Consider the following 19,690-nt stretch of genomic DNA (forward strand, 5'->3'; position numbering starts at 1 on the left):
TGGTTTAGAGTACTGATTGTTCTTCCAGAGAACATAGGTTCAATACCCAGTACCCATATGGCAGTTCACAACTCTCTGTAACTCAGTTCCAGGGAATCTGACACCTTCAGACCAATGCGCATCAAATAAAGTTTAAAAAAAATAAGGATAAAGAGTTTGGAATAGAAAAAAAAACAAGATCTGACTTAAAGAAGGTATGTTTAAAACATACGATATTATTAGCATAATACAGGTGAAAAGCGATGGCAAGTGAATGAGGGTTAACATAATTCGGGTGCAGAAAAGTGGGCAGACATGTGATATGTCTTGAAAGGAAACAGGATTTCCTCCAACACTGGATATGAAGCACAAGGAATAAAAATGTACATTTCTTGGACTAAGAAATTATTAGGTAATGGCTATAAACTGCAACACTAAAGGCAGATAGGTGGAGCACTCGAGAGTGGAGTAAGTATGAGACATCCTAGAAATAAAGTGAGGAGTGAAGAAATGCCACAGAAAGGTAGAAGGAGCTGAGAACTCAGATTAGCAATTTAGGTCAACAGGGACCGTGACTTTCTTCAAGAAATTTGGCCACACAGGAAAATTAGAGTGGAGACAGAGGCTGATGGTGTAGGTCAATAGCAGAATATTGGCTCAACAAGAATAAGTGAAGAAGGAAGAAAAGGAAAGAAGGTATGAGGGACGATGAAGGAGGGGAACACGGAGATGGCAGCAATTGCAGAGGCAGCCATGAAGAGATTAAAAATAAGGACCAGGGAAACAAACTCCACTGGGAGCAGAAGCAAGGAGCAATTCTAGTCCCGGGAGCCAACCCAGTCCTGGGACACTGGCAGACCAGGATTGAGCCAACGACCTGACTCAGAGTCTGCGATCTCCACCAAAACCAGAGTGGGACTGAACCAGCTGCCTAGGACAGAGAGAGAACAAGCTCAGCCAGGAGCAGAAGTCAGGAGCAAATTCAGTCCTGTGACATGGGTAGAACAGGACTAAACCAGCAACCAGATCCAGAGTCAATGATCCCCACTGGAACAGGTACAGGGGCATAACCACTGAAAGAGTGAGCCAGAGCTAGAGACAGCCGAGGGTCTGGACATGAATCTGGGAACTTCAAGGGAGTTTACTTAAGCCAGGACCCCTGCCAGTCTGGGCAAATCCAGTCCTGGGAGTCAACCCAGTCCCAGAATGCTGGCAGATCAGGATTGAGATCCAGATCCAGAGTCAGCGATCTCCACCAGAACAGGTCCAACTCCAAGCCAGGGACTTCTGCAGGAGGGGTTCCAGACCAGGATTTACAGAAAAAGATCAAAGCCAGCAACCTAGGCCAAGATAGGCCTGAGACAGCAAACTCCAAGGGAGCAGAGCAAAGCCCAGGAGCACTGAGCTATCTCCAGGAACAGGGGTAACCAACGGGATAACTAGAACTGTGACACTGACTGTACCAAGAGGAACAATCGTCTGAGCTTTGGATTCACTGGCACCTAGAAGATTATTCAACAGAATCTCAGACAGTCCCAACCATACCTGTTAGAGGAAAACAGGAGGGGAGGAAGTGTAAATTTTTGATGGAAAAATTAATTAATTAATTAAAAAAAGAAAAATCAACAAAATAGACAAACCTTTATCCAAACTGACCAAGAGGCAGAGAAAGAATATCCAAATTAACAAATCAGAAATAAAAAGGGGGACATAACAATAGACAAGGAGGAAATACTGAGGATCATCAGGTCATATTTTGAAACCCTGTATTCCACAAAATTAGAAAACTTAAAGGAAATGGATAACTTTCTGGATAAATATCACTTGCCAAAATTAAATCAAGACCAGATAAACAAATTAAACAGACCTATAACTGCTGAAGAAATAGAAACAGTCATTAAAAGTCTCCCAACCAAAAAAAAGACCAGGACCAGATGGTTTCAGCTCAGAATTCTAAAAGACTTTCAAAGAAGATCTAATACCAATACTCCTCAAATTGTTCCACACAATAGAAACAGAAGGAACATGGCCAAACTCTTTTTATGAGGCTACAATTACCCTGATACCCAAACCACAGAAAGTCATTATTAAGAAAGAGAATTACAGACCAATCTCACTCATGAACATTGATGCTCAATCGTGCCACAAGGACATGTGCTCAACTATGTTCATAGCAGCTTTGTTTGTCATAGCCAGAACCTGGAAACAACCTAAATTCCCCTCGATCAAACAATGGATAAGGAAAATGTGGTACATTTACACAATGGAGTACTACACAGCAGAAATAACAACAGCTTGAATTTTGCAGGAAAATGGATGGAGCTAGAAAACATTATTTTGAGTGAGGTAACCCAGACACAGAAAGACAATTATCACATGTACTCACTCATAGGTGGTTTTTAAAACATAAAGCAAAGAAAGCCAGCCTACATGTAAGCCACAATCCCAGAGAATTTAGACAACAATGAAGACACTAAGAGAGACTTACATAGTTCTAATCTACATTTGAAGTAGAAAAAGACAAGATCTCCTGAGTAAATTGGGAGCATGGGGACCTTGGGGAAGGGGAAAGGCAGGGAGGGGAGCAGAGAAAAATGTAGAGCTCAATAAATATCAATTAAAAAAAAAATAAGGACCAGTATGTGGTGGAAAATTGAGAACCAAGGAAGGCTAAAGAACACACCATATTTCAGCCACTGCCATCACAGGTAAGATAAATAACTGACTCCTGTCAAAGTTAACTGCCGCCTAAGAACAAAGTAAGAAGGAAAATGACCTCTTTCAAAACAACACAATAGAATCTGTTAAAAACACAGCAGCACTGTTAAATAATTAACATGACTATGATACAGACAAACAAAGGGAAGATATTACTCATCATCCCTGTAGGGTCATTCAGTGATTTCTGAAAGAATTGTAGCACATAATGCTCAAGAGTGTCAAAGAAAATCTGCTCAAAAGAGAACAAACTCTCAGAAGAAATTAAAAACAAATAAAACAAAAGAAAAACACTATAAGAATCAGCTGGACATTCCAGAAATGAACAATATAAGCACAAAACTAAAAAAGAAAAAAAAAATCCTTCATCAGACACAGCAGTGGAGCTGAGGAAGACGAATAGAAGAACCTTACATCCAGTGAAAACACCATGTTGAAAGAGGTGGAATAAAGACAAGGAGGAAAATATGCATGCAGGAAATTCTGAATTCCTTTGGATGAAGATAAATGGAACCCTGGATCTTCAGGAAAGGTAAAAAGTATTGGATTACAACAGGTGAGTAAAATTATTAAATTATTTTCCTTTTTAATACATTTAAAAGGCATATGACTCTTTCAAAGATCTAATAATAAATGATTGATCAGCCTCAGGTTTGACCCTACTTTTTTATCTCCCTGGGGGACAAAGTACCTGCTTCAGTTTCAGAAAGAAGTTTTCAGTAGTGCTGCGTTTGCTGAAGGGCCAGAACAACCTTTCATTAGGCGAACAAACTCGAACTTTCGTCTCCAAAAGAAAACGAACGGGCTCCTGTACTTCTGTTATCACCAAATCCACAGCTGTTGTCATGAACAACACTTTATCTAGATAGGGAGAGAAACAAGAAAGAGAAAATACGGAAATATATTTGTTCATGTAATCACTGGAGAAGTAATTGATTCTAATTGTTAAGTATTCAAGATATCTTAAGGTCAACTATGAAAATTCTGTAAGCAGACATGAAAAATAAAATATTAGACAAGCAGCTGAAATCTTTTTTCACACTGATAACTTTGATCCTAGGTAGGATTCCAGAAGTAGAATTAGGTGGTGACAACAGTCCGGCAGAAAGAAATATACAGTCAGACCATGTCTACAAAAGTGCTATACATCTCTTAAGTCTCTTGCACAAACCCTGTAGATTGTCAAGTTGTCAATTTTATTAGTACTGGCTTTTTAACCAGGCAGTGGTAGCACACACCTTTAATCCCAGAACTCGGGAGGCAGAGGCAGGTGGATCTCTTTGAGTTTGAGGCCAGCCTGGTCTACAAATTGAGTTCCAGGACAGGCAAGGTTATTATACAAAAAACCCAGGATAGCTTAAAAAAAAAAAAATACAGTACAATAAAGGAACCTCTGGAGCTATCACCATCCCTGACTTCAAGTTCTACTATAGAGTTATAGTAATAAAAACATTTTGGTATTAGCATAAAAACAGACACTCAGATTAATGAAATCGAATCAAAGACCCTGACATAAATTGACACACCTATGAACACATGATTCTTTTTAAAAAGAAGCCAAAATTGTAGAATGGAGAAAAGAAAGCATCTTCAATAAATGGTGCTGGTATAAATGGATGTTGACATAAAGAAAAAGACAAATAGATTGATATCTATCGCCTTGTACAAAACTCATGTCCAAGTCAATCAAAGACCTCAACATAAATCCAGTTACACTGAAGCTGATAGAAGAGAAAATGATGAACAGTCTTAAATACATTGGCACAGGAGACCCCTTCCTGGATATAATACCAGTAGCACAGACACTAAGAACAATTAATAAACAGGATCTCCTGAAACTGAAAAGCTTCTGTAAGGCAAAGGCCACTGTCAATAAGACAAAACAGCATCCTACAGAATGGGAAAAGATCTTCACCAACCTCACATTTGACAGAGGGCTGATCTCCAAAATATATAAAGAACTCAAGAAACTAGACATCAAAATACCAAATAATTCAATTTAAAACTGAAACCCAGATCTAAACAAAGAATTCTCAACAGAAGGATCTCAAATGGCTGAAATACACTTAAAGAATTGTTCAACATTCTTAGTCATTAGGGAAATAAAATCAAAACTACTCTGAGATACCATCTTATACCTGTCAGAATGGCTAAGGTAAAAATATTAATGACAGCTTATGCTGGAGAGGATGTGGAGTAACAGGAACACTCCTCCACTGCTGGTAAGAGTGCAAACTTGTACAGTCACTTTGGAAATCAATATGGCCATTTCTCAGAAAATTAGGATACAATCTACCTCAAGACTCAGTTATACCAATCTTGGGGATATAACCAAAGGATGCTCAATCATACCATAAGGACATGTGCTCAGCTATGTTCATAGCAACATTATTTATAATAACCAGAACCTGGATATAACACAGATGCCCCTCAACCAAAGAATGGATAAGGAAACTGTGGTATATTTACACAATGGAATACTACTCACACTTACAGCAATCTGCCTGCTGCTTCCTCCAGAGTGCTGAGATTAAAGGCATGTGCCACCACTACCCAGCTCACCTACATAAGTGTAATGAAAAAAGGGAAGGAAAAAAACCCAAATAACCAAAAGTGATATTGTTTTTAGGTTAAATTTAGAAAAAAACTTCAGAATTATTCAAATTGTTTCACCAAAGTTTCCTAAAAATGTGAATGTTAAAATTTTCTATCATCAGGCCAGGGGTGATGGCACACACCATTAATCCCAGCACTTGGGAGGCAAAGCAAGAGGACCTCATTGAGTTTGAGGTAAGCATGGTCTACATAGTGAGTTTCCCAACAGCCAAGGCTACACAGAGTCCACATCTTAAAAAACCAAAAACCCAAAGAAACAAACAAACAAAAAATCAGTATCACCCCATGGGCTGATACTGATGGCTCAATGGTTAAGAGTACTTGCTTCTCTTTTGGAGGAGTCAGGTTTAATTCCCACCATCCACACAGCAGTCTATTATTATCTGTACCTAGTTTCAAGAGATTTGACATCTTCTGTAACCTGTCAGCATCAGGTATGAATGAGTTTCACAGATACACATGTAGCCAAAATACCCATCCATGTAAAATAATAAGTAAGTCTTAAAATTCTGCACCACCTTTAGGAGTTTCTTCATTCACAACTTGAAAATGTGGGGATTTTGGATTCCAGCTTCCAGTAATAACATATGACTTGCCATCTGAACTTTTGCCCATAGACTCCTAAAGAAAAGAGTAAAAGTAAACGTTAATGAAAAAGTGGGCTTATTTTCATCTTGAGGCTTTTAAAAAAAAGGAATTCAAAATACATAATTTTGATAGGGATTGTAGTAATTTTAAAGAATTTTACATATATTTGATATACAGTGTGGAAGTCTCCAAAATATATACTAAAACCATCCAGGAATCTAAAGTGCTGCAAAGATTGCACATTTCAAGTTACCCAGAACGATAACTGTTCATGGTCTTTCCCACATCCCACACTGTGGGAGAGCACTATGCTAGGCAAGAGGGAGATCCAGTATCTCAAAACCAATGAAGATGGAGTAATTTGAAACTGATTTGTCATATATCAAAATAACCAGTGGTTGCAAAATAACTTTTATTAATTGCAGATGACCTGACTACCTAGTCTAAATCCATGTGAAAAGGCTAACTGGTCAAGTTATATCCCAAATTAACCAATCACTTCCTATAAAAGCTACAATTTTGAAGGTGTTTATGAAGCATGAGTGTGTTGACATTAATAGTACCTGTTCTGACTCAAAGGACAATTATGCCCCAAAAACATAAAACTAGACTGTTCTATTTGCCTCTGTGACCATCAACTTAAAAGCTTTCTCAGGATTCTAACTTCCTTCCAAGTTTATCACTGCAGGTACAGTAATTACTCACTCTTGCAACTGGTTGGCCTTCTCTGGGATGAAACAGCAAACCATTAATGAAATCTGAATGGCTCTCTAAAACCTTATATTCATTTTTATCTTGATGATCTGAAATAAATAAATCTAATTTTCATATTAGCAGTTTAAGTACAAAATTTGGTTAGTGGAAGAAATGATTCAAGTCTAGTTTCTGAACTCCTATGCTATCAATTCTGACTCTAAGGTGGCATAATTTATAGTGTTTGATACTCAGTTCTTTCCATGTCATTTCTTCCTCCTGGGATGTAAAATATCTATAACCAAACAAGCAAAGCCACTTTGAATATATTCAAGTAGATTTATTGAATTCCCAGTATCAAAGGCACCATATACAGCTGCTACACAATCCACAGTGCAGGCAGCTTTTCTTGTGGCATCCATCATCCATCAAAACTCAAAAGACAATAAAATGGACTTCTATTGAACAGTGTTGTGAAACAAAGAAGGCACTAATGCAGCCTTGTATAAAGCTGCTCAAGAATCAGAGTTTGTCCATTGAATGGTTACACTTAAGAATAAAGACACGTCAATTATTTTCATAACTGTTCCTAAAGTTATATAAGGTAAATGTATATAAATCACATCAAATGAAAAAAAAAATCAGGGTAATTTACCTCTCAAAGTCCTATGTTGAATTTTCTGTCAAGAGAATGATCACCATGTAACTTTTAGTTTTTCAAATGATTTTCATATAACAGCAATAACCTTAATACCTCCTACTACTTACATGAATTTTTGTGTCAGTTTTCTATTTTGAACTTGGTTTTTTTTAAATATTTATTTATTATTTTACAATATTCTGTCTGTGTGTATGCCTGCAGGCCAGAAGAGGGCACTAGACCTCATTACAGATGGTTGTGAGCCACCATGTGGTTGCTGGGAATTGAACTCAGGACCTTTGTAAGAGCAGGCAATGCTCTTACCACTGAGCCATCTCTCCAGCCCCTCCCCCCCTTTTTTTGAGATAAGGTTTGACTGTGTGACTGCCTCAACCTCCCAAGTGTTGAAGTTACAGGCATATGCCACCATGCACAACTACTTCTGCTTGTGAATAAAATACACAGCAGCTTGATTCTCACATCAATCCTACGTAAAAAGTACAAAAAAATCATTATCAGTACTACCTAGGTCTAAATACCAAGGCTGGTTTGGCGGTCGTGGTGCAGAGCTTTTATCCCAGCACTTGGGAGGCAGAGGCAGGAGGATCTCTGTGAGTTCGAGGCCAGCCTCGAACTGAGGGAGTTCCAAGACCAGCTCCAAAGCTACAGAGAAACCCTATCTCAGGAACTAAAGACAAAACAAAGCAAAAGACACCAAGGCTGAGCTATTTATTCAAGGTCAGACTTTAAATCCTTTGGGGGGGGAGAAATTATCCTTGTGCATTGCTTTGTAGCCTAAATGAACACTTATATAAACAAGTTTTGAGTCCAGTGTAATAAAGTAAACCAATATATTAATGAAATAGAAATAGTTTATAATCTTCTAATAAGAACCAACCAACCACAACCAAAAGAACCTATGACAAGAACCTTACCAAGTCCAACAAATGCATATCACTATTTCGGACATCTTTTCCTGGGCTAAGGAGAAGACCAAAGCACCTGGAAAAAAAAAACTGTGATAAAACTAAAAGCATACACATACATTTTAAGTTATGTACTTAACACTTTTCTTATGAGTGGAAAAGGAGCATTCTAATAAATCAGTATTGTCACAATCATCATCTTTACCTTAGTTAAGCAAGCTTTGTCTTTTACTACTGTAATGGTCTGTCCTGTCCCTTTAAGAGACAAGCGCCACCCATTCTCTCCCCTGTCCACCAAGGCAAGGGGATCTTCCTTCCACTTTCAGCCTGAGCTCCTTCCTTTCCCTCTCTCTCCTGAAGAGGTAGCTTCTCTTCTCCTCTACTCATCTCCCCTCCTCTCCCTCTCTCTGCTCTTCCCCTTCTGCCCTTTATAACCCACTAAATAAATATCCAACCTCACGTTGCATGGCGTGCCCTGTCTCTGTCTCTGACCAGCCACTCCGCATGTGACCAGCTGACCTGCCGAAGTTGGCTGCTGCTGCCACTCAGGGACCCGCAGCATTGTATTTTTACAACGCCTTTAAATCCAGCACTCAGGAGGCATAGGCAGGTGGATCTCTGAGTTTGAGGCCAGCCTGATCTACAGAGCTAGTTCCAGGACAACCAGAGCTACACAGAGAAACCCTCTCTTCAAAACAAAACAAAACAAAACAACAAAAACAAAAGAATTACCAAGGAGTGAAAATACTTTGAGAGTGAATTTTTAATACAGTGTATGACTATTCTACTAGACAGATAAAACCCAAAACTCATATTTAAGATAAACATAGAGAAATGTTTACCTTTCAATGGCAAGTTCTTTGTTAGCTGTTTGCTGCACACAGATGACAATCTTCTTATCAATTCCCTGTCGAAGTTTAAAGCATTGCCTGTCCTTGTCCTTGGGAACAGCACTGCAAGGCCAATACATTTCATTAATGTCAATTTCTTGTCAGACACCTTAACAATTATTTTAAAGTCTCAGATTTTTGATTGCTTTCTGTCTGATTTACAAGGAGTAGCAAAAAAGAAAATAGAACTGAGTATGAATAACAAGATGGAAAAAAGGGTAACCAATTTATTTATTGCCTAACCATGACAATTTACTGTCCTTAGGTAGTGATAACCTTATGAATACTATTGTTGTTATTTTGAGTAGCCAATAAATGCCAGCTTAAGAAAGTTTAAAAGTCTTAAAATGCCTCTTTACCAAAACCATTGCCTAATCTCCCATATACTCTCTAGCTGCACTGATCTCAAAGGTGACAGTACCAGTGGCAATTAGCTTTTATGCAGCAACTCTAAACTATCTTATTGACTTAAAATACTGATTTAATGGCAACAGAACTTGGTAGATAAAATACATGAGTAGTTGAAAACTGGTAGGTATTCATTACATAAATACTACTTTGGAATATTTGTGCATTTTTGCATTTGTCAATCCATACTTTGCAATGCTTTCATTACAAACAAAAAATTCCAGCAGAGGAGTTTAGAAATGCCAAAATTCAGTGGGAATTCACTTAACTGAATACCGGGGCCAAATTACATTTCTTGACCTATGACTACATTACCCAAAAAAGGATCTTTACATTTAATTCCCACTGTACACCTTATGAACTAAAAATCACATCTTAGTCTTGGGAGGTCAAGGCATAATTTCACCTGAGTTGCTCAGAAGGTTAAATGATATCAAATCAATCAGTCAACCAAGCAACTGAGCAACCAGCCAGCCAGTCAACCAACCAATCATTTTGAAAGTTTCTCAGGGGTAAATTTTCCTAAACTGTTTTGTATTAAAATGTAATACATATTATTTTTTAATAAAATTTGCCACCAGATGACATGAAAAGTACAGAGACAGCAGTTTAAGAAAAAAACAGTCAGCTGTTGTGCTTTTCACTTAACAAATTATTAGAAATCATATATTCTTCTCATAATTTGATTCTACCAATTTTATGAGATACCATAGAAGAGACTTGTACATACAATTATTAATTATGGTCACTCACTTTATGATATGAGCTATATGAATAAAAAACCAGTCATCTTGCAACCATAACTTCAGAATCTAATTCTGGCCACTGCATTTTACAAATAAGAACTGCAGACAGGAAAGGTAAAGGAACTTCCAAATAGCCACACCAGTGAAATATCAGCAACTAAACCCAAGTTTTGATGTTTATTTCTGGGTCCTTCCTATTACTCAAAGAAATATTTTTTTAAAAAACCAAACTGCCCAGGTATGATGGCTCACACCTGTAATCTCAGCCCCTAAGAAGCTTACTGGAGAATTACTATGAATTTGAGGCCAGTTTGAGCTACATTTTGAGGACCTTTCCCCGACTACATACACACACACACACACACCCCAAAGACAGACATATTCTGATTAACCTTGGCTGCGCTGGTACTTTCTCTGTAGATTAGTAAGTCAGGGTGGCCTTAAACTTAGAGACCGACCTGCCTCAGCCTCCCAAATCCTGGAATGAAAGGCGTGTGTCACCACACCCAGTTTACATTGTGAGTTGTAAGCCAGCCTGGTATTCTAGTGAGGTCCATTTATCTCAAAGGATAAATGAATGAATGAATGAAATTAAATAATGAAAAGAACATAAACTTAAATTATCTTTAACTCATATTTCTCCTTCTAATAAGGTTTAGATAAACTTTAGTGGTAAAACTGGATGTCAAAAATCTTAAGGTCTTTAAAACAAACCACATTTTAAAAGAAGACAAATTGTGCTAAATAGTTTTGTCAACTTGGTATAAGCTAAAGTCATCTGGAAGGAATCTCAAATAAGAAAATGCCATAAAGCGAGCCATGCGGTGGCTCATCGTGTAGGGCGCTGGTGATGGCGTGAGTGCGTGTGCGTGTGTCCGCGAGTTCGGGTCCCGTGTGTCTGTGTGCTGCTTGTGTGAACCGTGTGTGTGTGTGTGTGTGTGTGTGTGTGTGTGTGTGTGTGTGTCCCTCTCTCCCACGGCTTCTTGTGGGAAAAAAAAAAAAGAAAAAAAGAAAATGCCATAAGGTTTGGCTGTAGTCAAGCTTGTAGGACATTTCCTTAATATCTTAGTGACATTTTCTTAGTGACTGGGGTGGTGGTGGGGAAGACAGCCCAGTCCATTGTGGGTAGAGCCATCTCTGGGCTAGTGGTCCAGGTTTTCATAAGAAAGCAGACTGAGTAAGCCATGGGGAGCAAGCCAGTAAGCAGTATTCCTTCATGGCCTCTGGACCAGCTCCTGACTATAAGTTACTGTCCTGTTTGAATTTGTGTTCTCTGGCTTCCTTTAATGATAAACTGTGATTTAGCATAAGCCAAATAAACCCTTTCCTCTCCAGGTCGCTTTGGTCATCACAGCAATAGTAAACCTAAGACACAAGTTTAGCTATAAATGTAGTCTACTTAACTTAGGCCGTAATTCTTATCAGTCAGCTAGAGTCATTTTGACTAAAATAATAAAGTAACAGGTTCTCTGTAAGATGAATTCAACACTTTAAAATTCTTTAAACATTGACACTATAAATCTATCTTTCCCTCTTTTCTTGCTGTCATTGACTTACTCCTTGTAGGAAAAACCATTTTAAGTATGAAAGGTATTTAATCTGATCTAATTTCTTCTGTGCCATAGATAATAGTGTACTAAATAAATTCACAAAATAAACAGGTAAGATGCTTTACCTAAAATAACCTTTACCATCATCTTCTTTTATTTCTAAAGACACAGAGAAGGTAAAAATGTCACTGTCTGGAGTCTGCGGTGTGGCAGTGGCTGAGAGTGGGGTCTGCTTGGCAGTACGGCGGAAGGCAGTGGCAAAACTGTAAAGGATCCGGCTTACCTACAAGCAGACATGTCAGGAAATTGGCTGTTATAGTTAGACAGGAAACACCCCCCCCCCAACTTACAAAAGCACTTGTTGTACAACATCCTTTACAAGAAATAAGCAAAATCAACATTTGGGGACATGGCTCAGAATAGCAGTTATGTTTTGTGCGGGTGGGGGTGAAGGATGGGGTAACAAATGAGATCATTCCCAAATGCTGGGTATGCTCTGTATCTTCATCTGGGTAATGGTAGAAAGTCACCAGGCTACCACTGAGGAGGTCTACACTTTATACAAAGTCCATCTCAGGGTGAGTGAGATGACAAAGCAGGTGGAGAAAGTTTCTGTGCAAGCCTAGAAACCTGAGTTAGATCCCTGGAACCCTCGTAAGCATGGAAGGAGGGACCGATGCCACAAAGTTGCCAACTGAACTCCATATCCCCCAACATGTACACAAACATGCAATCATAATAACCATATAAGTTAAGCAGAAATGAGTTTTATTGAGGTTAAGTACTTATTTACTTGGGAGAAAGCAACACTTGTCTTTCCCTTACCCACTTTTTTAGTTAATTATGTAATTTGTTAGGTTTTAAAACAAAATCATCAGAGGGATTTTTTAAAAACAGAGATAGTTAAAAATACAAACACACATATACACAATTAAAAAACTTAACTGAAAAAAAAATCACATCCTTAATGTCAGATTCTATGTAAATATACTTTTAATAACAAGCATGGCTCTAACAATTTAGGACAAACTCAGGACAGAACAGCTTGCAAATGTGTCACTGTCAGGGTAAGAATGTGGGTCTAATCCACTAGCCGATCACCATCAGGCCTCTTACAGCACTGCATGTACAAGTGCACAGGTGTGTTCACTAGCGTGTGTGCATAGGTCAGAGACTGCAGTTGGGTGTCTTTATCCATTATTCTCTATTTTCTGAGAAAGAGTCTCTCATTGAACTGGGAACTCTGTTTAAACTAGAATGGCTAGCCAGCAAACCCCAGGATCATTTTACCCATTTAGTATCTCCCTGTCCTGTGCCATTTGCAGTAATGGTGGTGAAATCTCATTTGTAGTTCTCCTTTAAAGACTTACAGCTTCTTGTATTTCACAGCGAAATACATGTATCCTGAAGAGCTCTGCATTATAGTGACTTTCAGTGAATGCAAAACAGTCGCTTTCAGGGGTACCATCGTGTCCTCTGACACAGAAGAGGATCTTGTAGATAGGGTAGTTTGCTATTTCAGTTTTGGTCTGAGGATCTAAAAGTCTGTTCAGACAAAACAAAAAAAAAAAAGAAATTTATTATGAGTAACATATTGTATTTATATTAGGACTCAAGATATCTGTCCAGAAAGATGATAATGTAAGCCACTTTTAGTATGCTAGCCAAGCATACTAAATTTTGATACATAAATCACATAGGGATGTTGAAGGTACTGATCACATAATTCCATGTTAATCTAGAGAAGTGCATGTTTGGGAGAGGCCCATAGAAAGGTATCAACATCAGCAAATATGAGTCTTATAGCCTGCAACTAAAATAAAGACAAAACCAGTACTAACTAAATTAAGACTAACTAAACAGACTGTGAAACCTTTGCATCTGGTTATCATTTTAAAAGAATGTTCTGTTTATAAAAGTAAAAAAAAAGTTGCAGTGCATGATTGAGCATAAAAACCATTGTTCAAAACCACATATTAAATCCAAAGTATAGTTAATGCAAGTCAAAAGGACATCACCCAATCAAATCTACTTACTCCACAAGTATTTATGTGATAGCTACGATATTCTAGACTCTTTCGGGCACTAAAGATAGTGACAAAAGGTCAAGAAGTAACTATACAATTTCCACACTGCACAGCAAAGCCATCAATGGAAAATGTTCTAGGAGCCCTCTTGAAAATGGAAGAACCCAAAAGGGGCTCTAACCCCGGTTAAAGACACTTTCACAAAGGCTCTGAGAATGTGGGGCAAGACAGATGTTTTCTTATTTCCTTACTGAAGGAAACTCTATTAGTACAAAGTATTAATTTCAGTTGTTAGAATAAGCATTCACTTTGAAATGCACACTAAAAGTAATCAGAATTAATCTTTTGTTTTGTTTTTTGTTTTTCAGACCGGGTTTCTCTGTAGTTTTGGAATCTGTCCTGGAACTCATTCTGTAGACCAGGCTGGTCTCCAACTCACAGAGACCTGCCTGCTTCTGCCTCCTAAGTGCTGGGATTAAAGGCATGCACCAACCACTGCCTGGCTGAAAACCAAGCATGTTTCTAAGAGTACTGAAAAACACAGAAACTACTGACCAAAGTATAAATTGGATCAATTATTGTTTTTAATAATTTATTATTTTTCTTTTATGTTTATTGGTGTTTTGCCTATGTGTATGTCTGTCGGGTTCCCCTGGAACTGGAGTTACAGACAGGTGTGAGGTGCCATGTGGGTGCCAGGAGTTGGAACTCAGGTACTCTGGAAGATTAGTCAATGCTCTTAACCACTGAGCCATCTCTCCAGCCCCGGATCAATTATTTTCTAAACACAATAAAAGCAGTAACAACGGGGAGACTTTTGAGCCAGTAAGTATACCAGGAATGTATCCTAAGGAAATTAAGATCAAGCAAATTACCCACCCACTTATAAGGCACTAAATAACTGCACAATAACTGACCACACGCCTTTAATCCCAGCACTTGGGAGGCAGAGGCAGGTGGATTTCAGTGAGTTTGAAGCCAGCCTGGTCTACAAAGCGAGTTCCAGGACAGTCAGGGCTGTTATACAGAGAAACCGAGTCTAGAAAAACCAAAATAAATAAATAAGTAAATAGACAGATAGACAGACAGACAGACAGACAGACAGATAGATAGATAGATAGATAAAAAGAATTTTAAAAAGGAAGAAGTTGGGCTGGAGAGATGGCTCAGCTGTTAAGGGCACTGGTTGCTTTTCCAGAGGACCTGGGTTCAATTCTCAAGAACATCTGCAACTCCAGTTCCAGGGTACCCGACACCCTCATACAGACAAAACACCAATACACATGAATTAAAAATATTTAAAAAGAAACGGTTATTAATGTTTATGCACCTATGATAAACTAAAGCAAATCTACTGACATGGTAAAAGGCTCACAATATAAAACTAAATGAAGGAAATATAATATACATCATATGTAATTCTACTGCCAGCAAAAATGTACTGACAGTGATATATGCATGTGTATGTGGATTTATAAACACATACACAGACACACACCCATCCATATACACTGTATGCCTTTAGTATGAACTATCAGACTCGTGCACTGAAAGCTGTCAGTGCTACATTAAGAGGTGGTAGACCCTTTGGACAACAGGCCACAGCTGGATGAAACAGGTCACTGGGACATACCTATCTTTTCTCTGCATTTGTTCTGTTTCTCTCTACTTAGACTACCATGAGGTAAGATTTCCTCTATCACCAAGAGGTGGTGGCGCACAACTTTAATCCTAGCACCTGGGAGGTAGAGGCAGGAGGATCTCTGTGAGTTGGAGGCCAGCCTGGTCTATAAGAGCTAGTTCCAAGACAGGCTCCATAGTATAGAGAAACCCTGACACGAAAAACAAAAAATAGTAAATAAAATAAACAAATAAAAGATTTCCTTTACCAAGGCCTTTTGCTGTGATATATTACCTCACCAGGCAGAGAGACACTGAGCAGCTGACCTTGGACTAAAAACCTCTGAAACCACTTACCAAAATGAATACTACTTTTAAAAAAATCATTTCTCTAGGGTTCTATTACTGCAACACAAAGGTGAGCACACATATATACACAAAGAGTTTGGTATTGGGTATGTTACTACACATGAAGATATAAGATTAACTAGGAGCTATTGCTCAGGAGACATCTACAGTGTGTGTGAGCACCCCACCAGACAGAGAGACACACATAAATAGACAAGCACACATAGAAACAGGGAGAGAGAGAGAGAGAGAGAAAGAGAGAGAGAGAGAGAGAGAGAGAGAGAGAGAGAGAGAGAGAGAGAGAAATGACATACACACACTGAGACTGACTGACCAGTGAGACCCATGGATCCATCTGTTTGCCTCCCTAGCACTGGGATCATGAGCTAGTGCCATAATCCTTTGAATTCATATCCTTGTGATACACAGCTATTTTCTTGGCCTTTATAAAGTGTATACATGAGCCAAGACTTTAACTGATTATCAGTAAGAAAGTAAAATTAAAAGTTTTTTTTTAGTTCATGTTATTTTTCTGAAATAAACATATTTCTGAATTAGCAATTCTTTATTTAACTCGTTGATAACAATCATGTCATGGCTATCTTTATGTCTTTGAATAAACAATATTCATTTCTAGGACTTCTCTGGAACTCTGTTTTCTCATTTTAAAAAAGAAGAAGAAATCTTTCTTTCATTGTCAGTATGTTTCAATTTTCCCCAAACCATTTAAATCTCTAATAGTCTATACAGGATTGGGATGTGGAACATGTACAAATGAACATCCATTTCTCATGAGGGTTGCAATTCGAGGAGGATATGAATATGGCATATGTTACCTACTAGTGAGTGCTTCCTTGTGCAACAGCACTTCACAGAGGCCAGACTTACCTCACAGTTCCTTCAGATATATTTGGCACTGAGAGGGTCACATCCAGAGAAATCTGACACTGACTTCTCAAGATGGACATCATCCTCAAGGCTTCCACTTCACTCCGGGGAGCATTTACTGAGGCACAGCCTAAGTAAGTTAGTTTACTAAAAACCACACTATCCTCATCAGCCACTGGTGTGAAAGGACTTGACACTTCAGAATCTGAAAGAAACAAAATATAAGAATATGCTTCTTCTTCTCTATTTGAATAGTATTGATGTGAACAGCAAATAAACATCTAAAAGACACATTTAGGTTAAAAAAAATCAATTAATATAGTATGCCAAATTTCCAGTGGGCAAAATAAGATAGATAGATAGATAGATAGATAGATAGATAGATAGATAGATGGATGATTGATAGGTAGGTAGATAGATGATAGATAGATAGATAGATTGATAGATGATAGATAGATAGATGATAGATAGGTAGGTAGGTAGGTAGATAGGTAGACAGATAGATGATAGATAGGTAGGTAGGTAGATGATAGATAGATAGATGATAGATAGATGATAGATAGGTAGGTAGGTAGATAGATGATAGGTAGATAGATAGATGATAGATAGATGATAATAGATGATAGTAGATGATAGACAGACAGACAGACAGACAGACAGACAGACAGACAGACAGACAGACAGACAGATAGACAGCCCATAGAAGCTAGGGAGCTTATACTTGAACTCTAATACCAAGATTTTCAGGCACTGATGTTAATTCCAAACCCAAAATCTAACCTGAGATTCAGCTCTGACTCCTCTTTCTGTTCCCTAATTTGTTCTGATTTTATAATTTACATTTAAGCCAAATGCACATTCAGTGACCAACTACTGTTTTTCATTCTTTGGTATAACAGAAAAAGTTAAAGGAAAGGTCAGAATGGCATATATATTTGACAACTTTTTAGGTCTAAAATATGGAGCTTTTAGAGAACTTATATGGTTTTCAAATTCTTGAATTTAGTATAGACAGAAACACTCAAGTATTAAAAACAATAACCTTCAGTTACATAAGCAATGCAGCAATCCTAACCTCCTTGTCCAGGTTCCACTGGCAAACTCATCTCTGGTTTTTGAAGTCCTACTAGTGGCACAGGGTTAATGGTAGACGAAGCTGAGAGTTGATTAGAAAGAGGCCCATCTCCTTCACCATCTGGCTGTGACCTTTCCCCTGGCTGGTCATCCATGGGAGGGTCCATCAGCACATCTGCGAGCTCTTTCTGCAGCTGCTGCTCACTTCCATTCCCTACAATCTAAGGGTCACAAACACAATCAGCAAAGCAAGAGGCCAGCACTGATTCAAGCGGGTCCATGTTCTGAAGCAAAGGATCAGCAAAGGCAGTATGCTGGACATCACTCTCAAATAGATGACCTAAATAAACAAATAAAGGCTGCGGCTGCTCTCTTCTTCCAGTTTTCCACGAAATAGCACAGAATGAATCTAAAACAATATTCACAAATAGGTAACAACATGACAATATTAATGTTTTCTGTTTAATAATGTTTCTAAAAAAATGTGCTTGTTTCTAAAAGTTAAGAGATGCAAAATACAGTAAAAGCTCACATATATTTTATGAGTCAGTCTCCTGTAATAAGTCTCCTCGGTTTATATATGAACTGAGACATGCGAGTAAAGCTGACAGCATGAGTATGTCAGTCCTAAAAAAGAAAAGTACTGTATTCCAATGACTTACTTTATCTTTTCTCTTTGTTTGTTTCTTTAGTAAGTTATACCCCAGGCCATAATAGTTTATCATTAGTTGCTCATAAACCGGAGCGAACAACTGCAAAATCAAGTTAAGACTGTTTGATGCTAAAAAAAAAAAATCATACAGATAATAAAACCAAGAAACTGTTACTGTTTAAGAATTATTTTAAAAACTAATAAAATAAGCCAGGCAGTGGTGGCAAATGTCTTTAATCCCAGCACTCAGGAGGCAGAGGCATGTGGGTCTCTGTGAGTTCAAGGCCAGCCTGGTCTGCAAGAGCTAGTTCCAGGACAGGCTCCAAAGCTAGAGAGAAATCCTGTTTCAAAAAACAAAAACAAAACAAAACAATATTAAAATAATTAATTTAGAAAAAAAATTAAAAGGAAGGGCTACATGAGGGGGCATTCTGAATACTAAGTATTTATTATTATAAGTATTTATTATTAAACATTTATTGCTTATTATACTTTTTAGTTCCAGAAGTTTCAGGTAACTCTTTAAAAGCAATGTAGTTCCTTAGGGATAGTTTTGCCTAAATGCCTCTGCTGCTGGTGGAAGTCAAAAAAGCTTGGCAGAGTCCCTGAAATTAATGTTACAGACAGCAGCGAGCCACCCTGTGAGTGCTGGGCATCTAACCTGGGACCTCTGCTAACCCATCTCTCCAGTTTTCCTTATTTATGCTGTCTACAGTATTTGATGTCATTGTCATGTATACATCTGTTCTGCAAGCATTATATTCTATAATTTGTTGGACACAGCAATAAAAGACTACTTTGAAATTTTTTTTCTTCCTCTTCCGCTTTTTTAAGACAAGGTTTGCCTGTGTAGCTCTGGTTGTCTTGGAATGCTTCATATGTTAATTTCAATGGTCACTAACTAGAAATTTGTTACCTGCTTTTTTCTTTTCAGTGAATAGATAATATTTTATTCCTGTGTATATTCATATTTTTGCTGTTGTTGTTGTTGAAAACTAGACACTGTATACAATATGTTGTACTTAGGATCTTGACCCCACTTGAGGACTTCTGTTTACATCTGTTGAAGAGCTGTTTTATGGCTTGTAGTTCCTTCCAAGCAAAAATCTGAGTCTCTGCTCTGGAACTAGGAGTTGGGTCAATGACCTTTCTGAACCCTATTTTCTTTCTAATATTTTGTTCATAAAGTACATTTTGACCACATTCTTTGATCCATTCCCCATTCCCTAGGCCATCTTGATTATGTACTGGTCTGCAGAGCGGATATGGTTAGCGTGTTTCCGTCTGCGTATTCCTGAGGTGAGAGAGGAACAACAAGATGGTGAAG

The 19,690-nt window shown here is 38.1% G+C and overlaps 1 protein-coding gene across 7 annotated transcripts in view; it reads right to left on the reverse strand.

The window, feature by feature from the left end:
- Rabgap1 (RAB GTPase activating protein 1) overlaps window positions 1–19,690 on the reverse strand; it is a 147,880-nt gene that overhangs the window by 97,544 nt on the left and 30,646 nt on the right. For 5 of the 7 annotated variants that reach the window (XM_038336124.1, XM_038336122.1, XM_038336121.1 and 2 more), the window contains exons 3-12: window positions 17,713–17,932; window positions 16,638–16,842; window positions 13,125–13,299; window positions 11,880–12,037; window positions 9,003–9,113; window positions 8,170–8,236; window positions 7,250–7,274; window positions 6,607–6,704; window positions 5,832–5,934; window positions 3,389–3,558 (exon numbers count right to left, since the gene is read on the reverse strand). In XM_038336124.1, the coding sequence (XP_038192052.1) occupies window positions 3,389–3,558; window positions 5,832–5,934; window positions 6,607–6,704; window positions 7,250–7,274; window positions 8,170–8,236; window positions 9,003–9,113; window positions 11,880–12,037; window positions 13,125–13,299; window positions 16,638–16,842; window positions 17,713–17,932 (1,332 nt within the window). The remainder of the gene's footprint in view (window positions 1–3,388; window positions 3,559–5,831; window positions 5,935–6,606; window positions 6,705–7,249; window positions 7,275–8,169; window positions 8,237–9,002; window positions 9,114–11,879; window positions 12,038–13,124; window positions 13,300–16,637; window positions 16,843–17,712; window positions 17,933–19,690) is intronic. The other 2 variants (XM_038336127.1, XM_038336126.1) reach the window with 2 other exon arrangements.

The sequence above is a fragment of the Arvicola amphibius genome, chromosome 7 (genome assembly GCF_903992535.2).
Source record: "Arvicola amphibius chromosome 7, mArvAmp1.2, whole genome shotgun sequence".
Lineage (NCBI taxonomy): Eukaryota > Metazoa > Chordata > Mammalia > Rodentia > Cricetidae > Arvicola > Arvicola amphibius.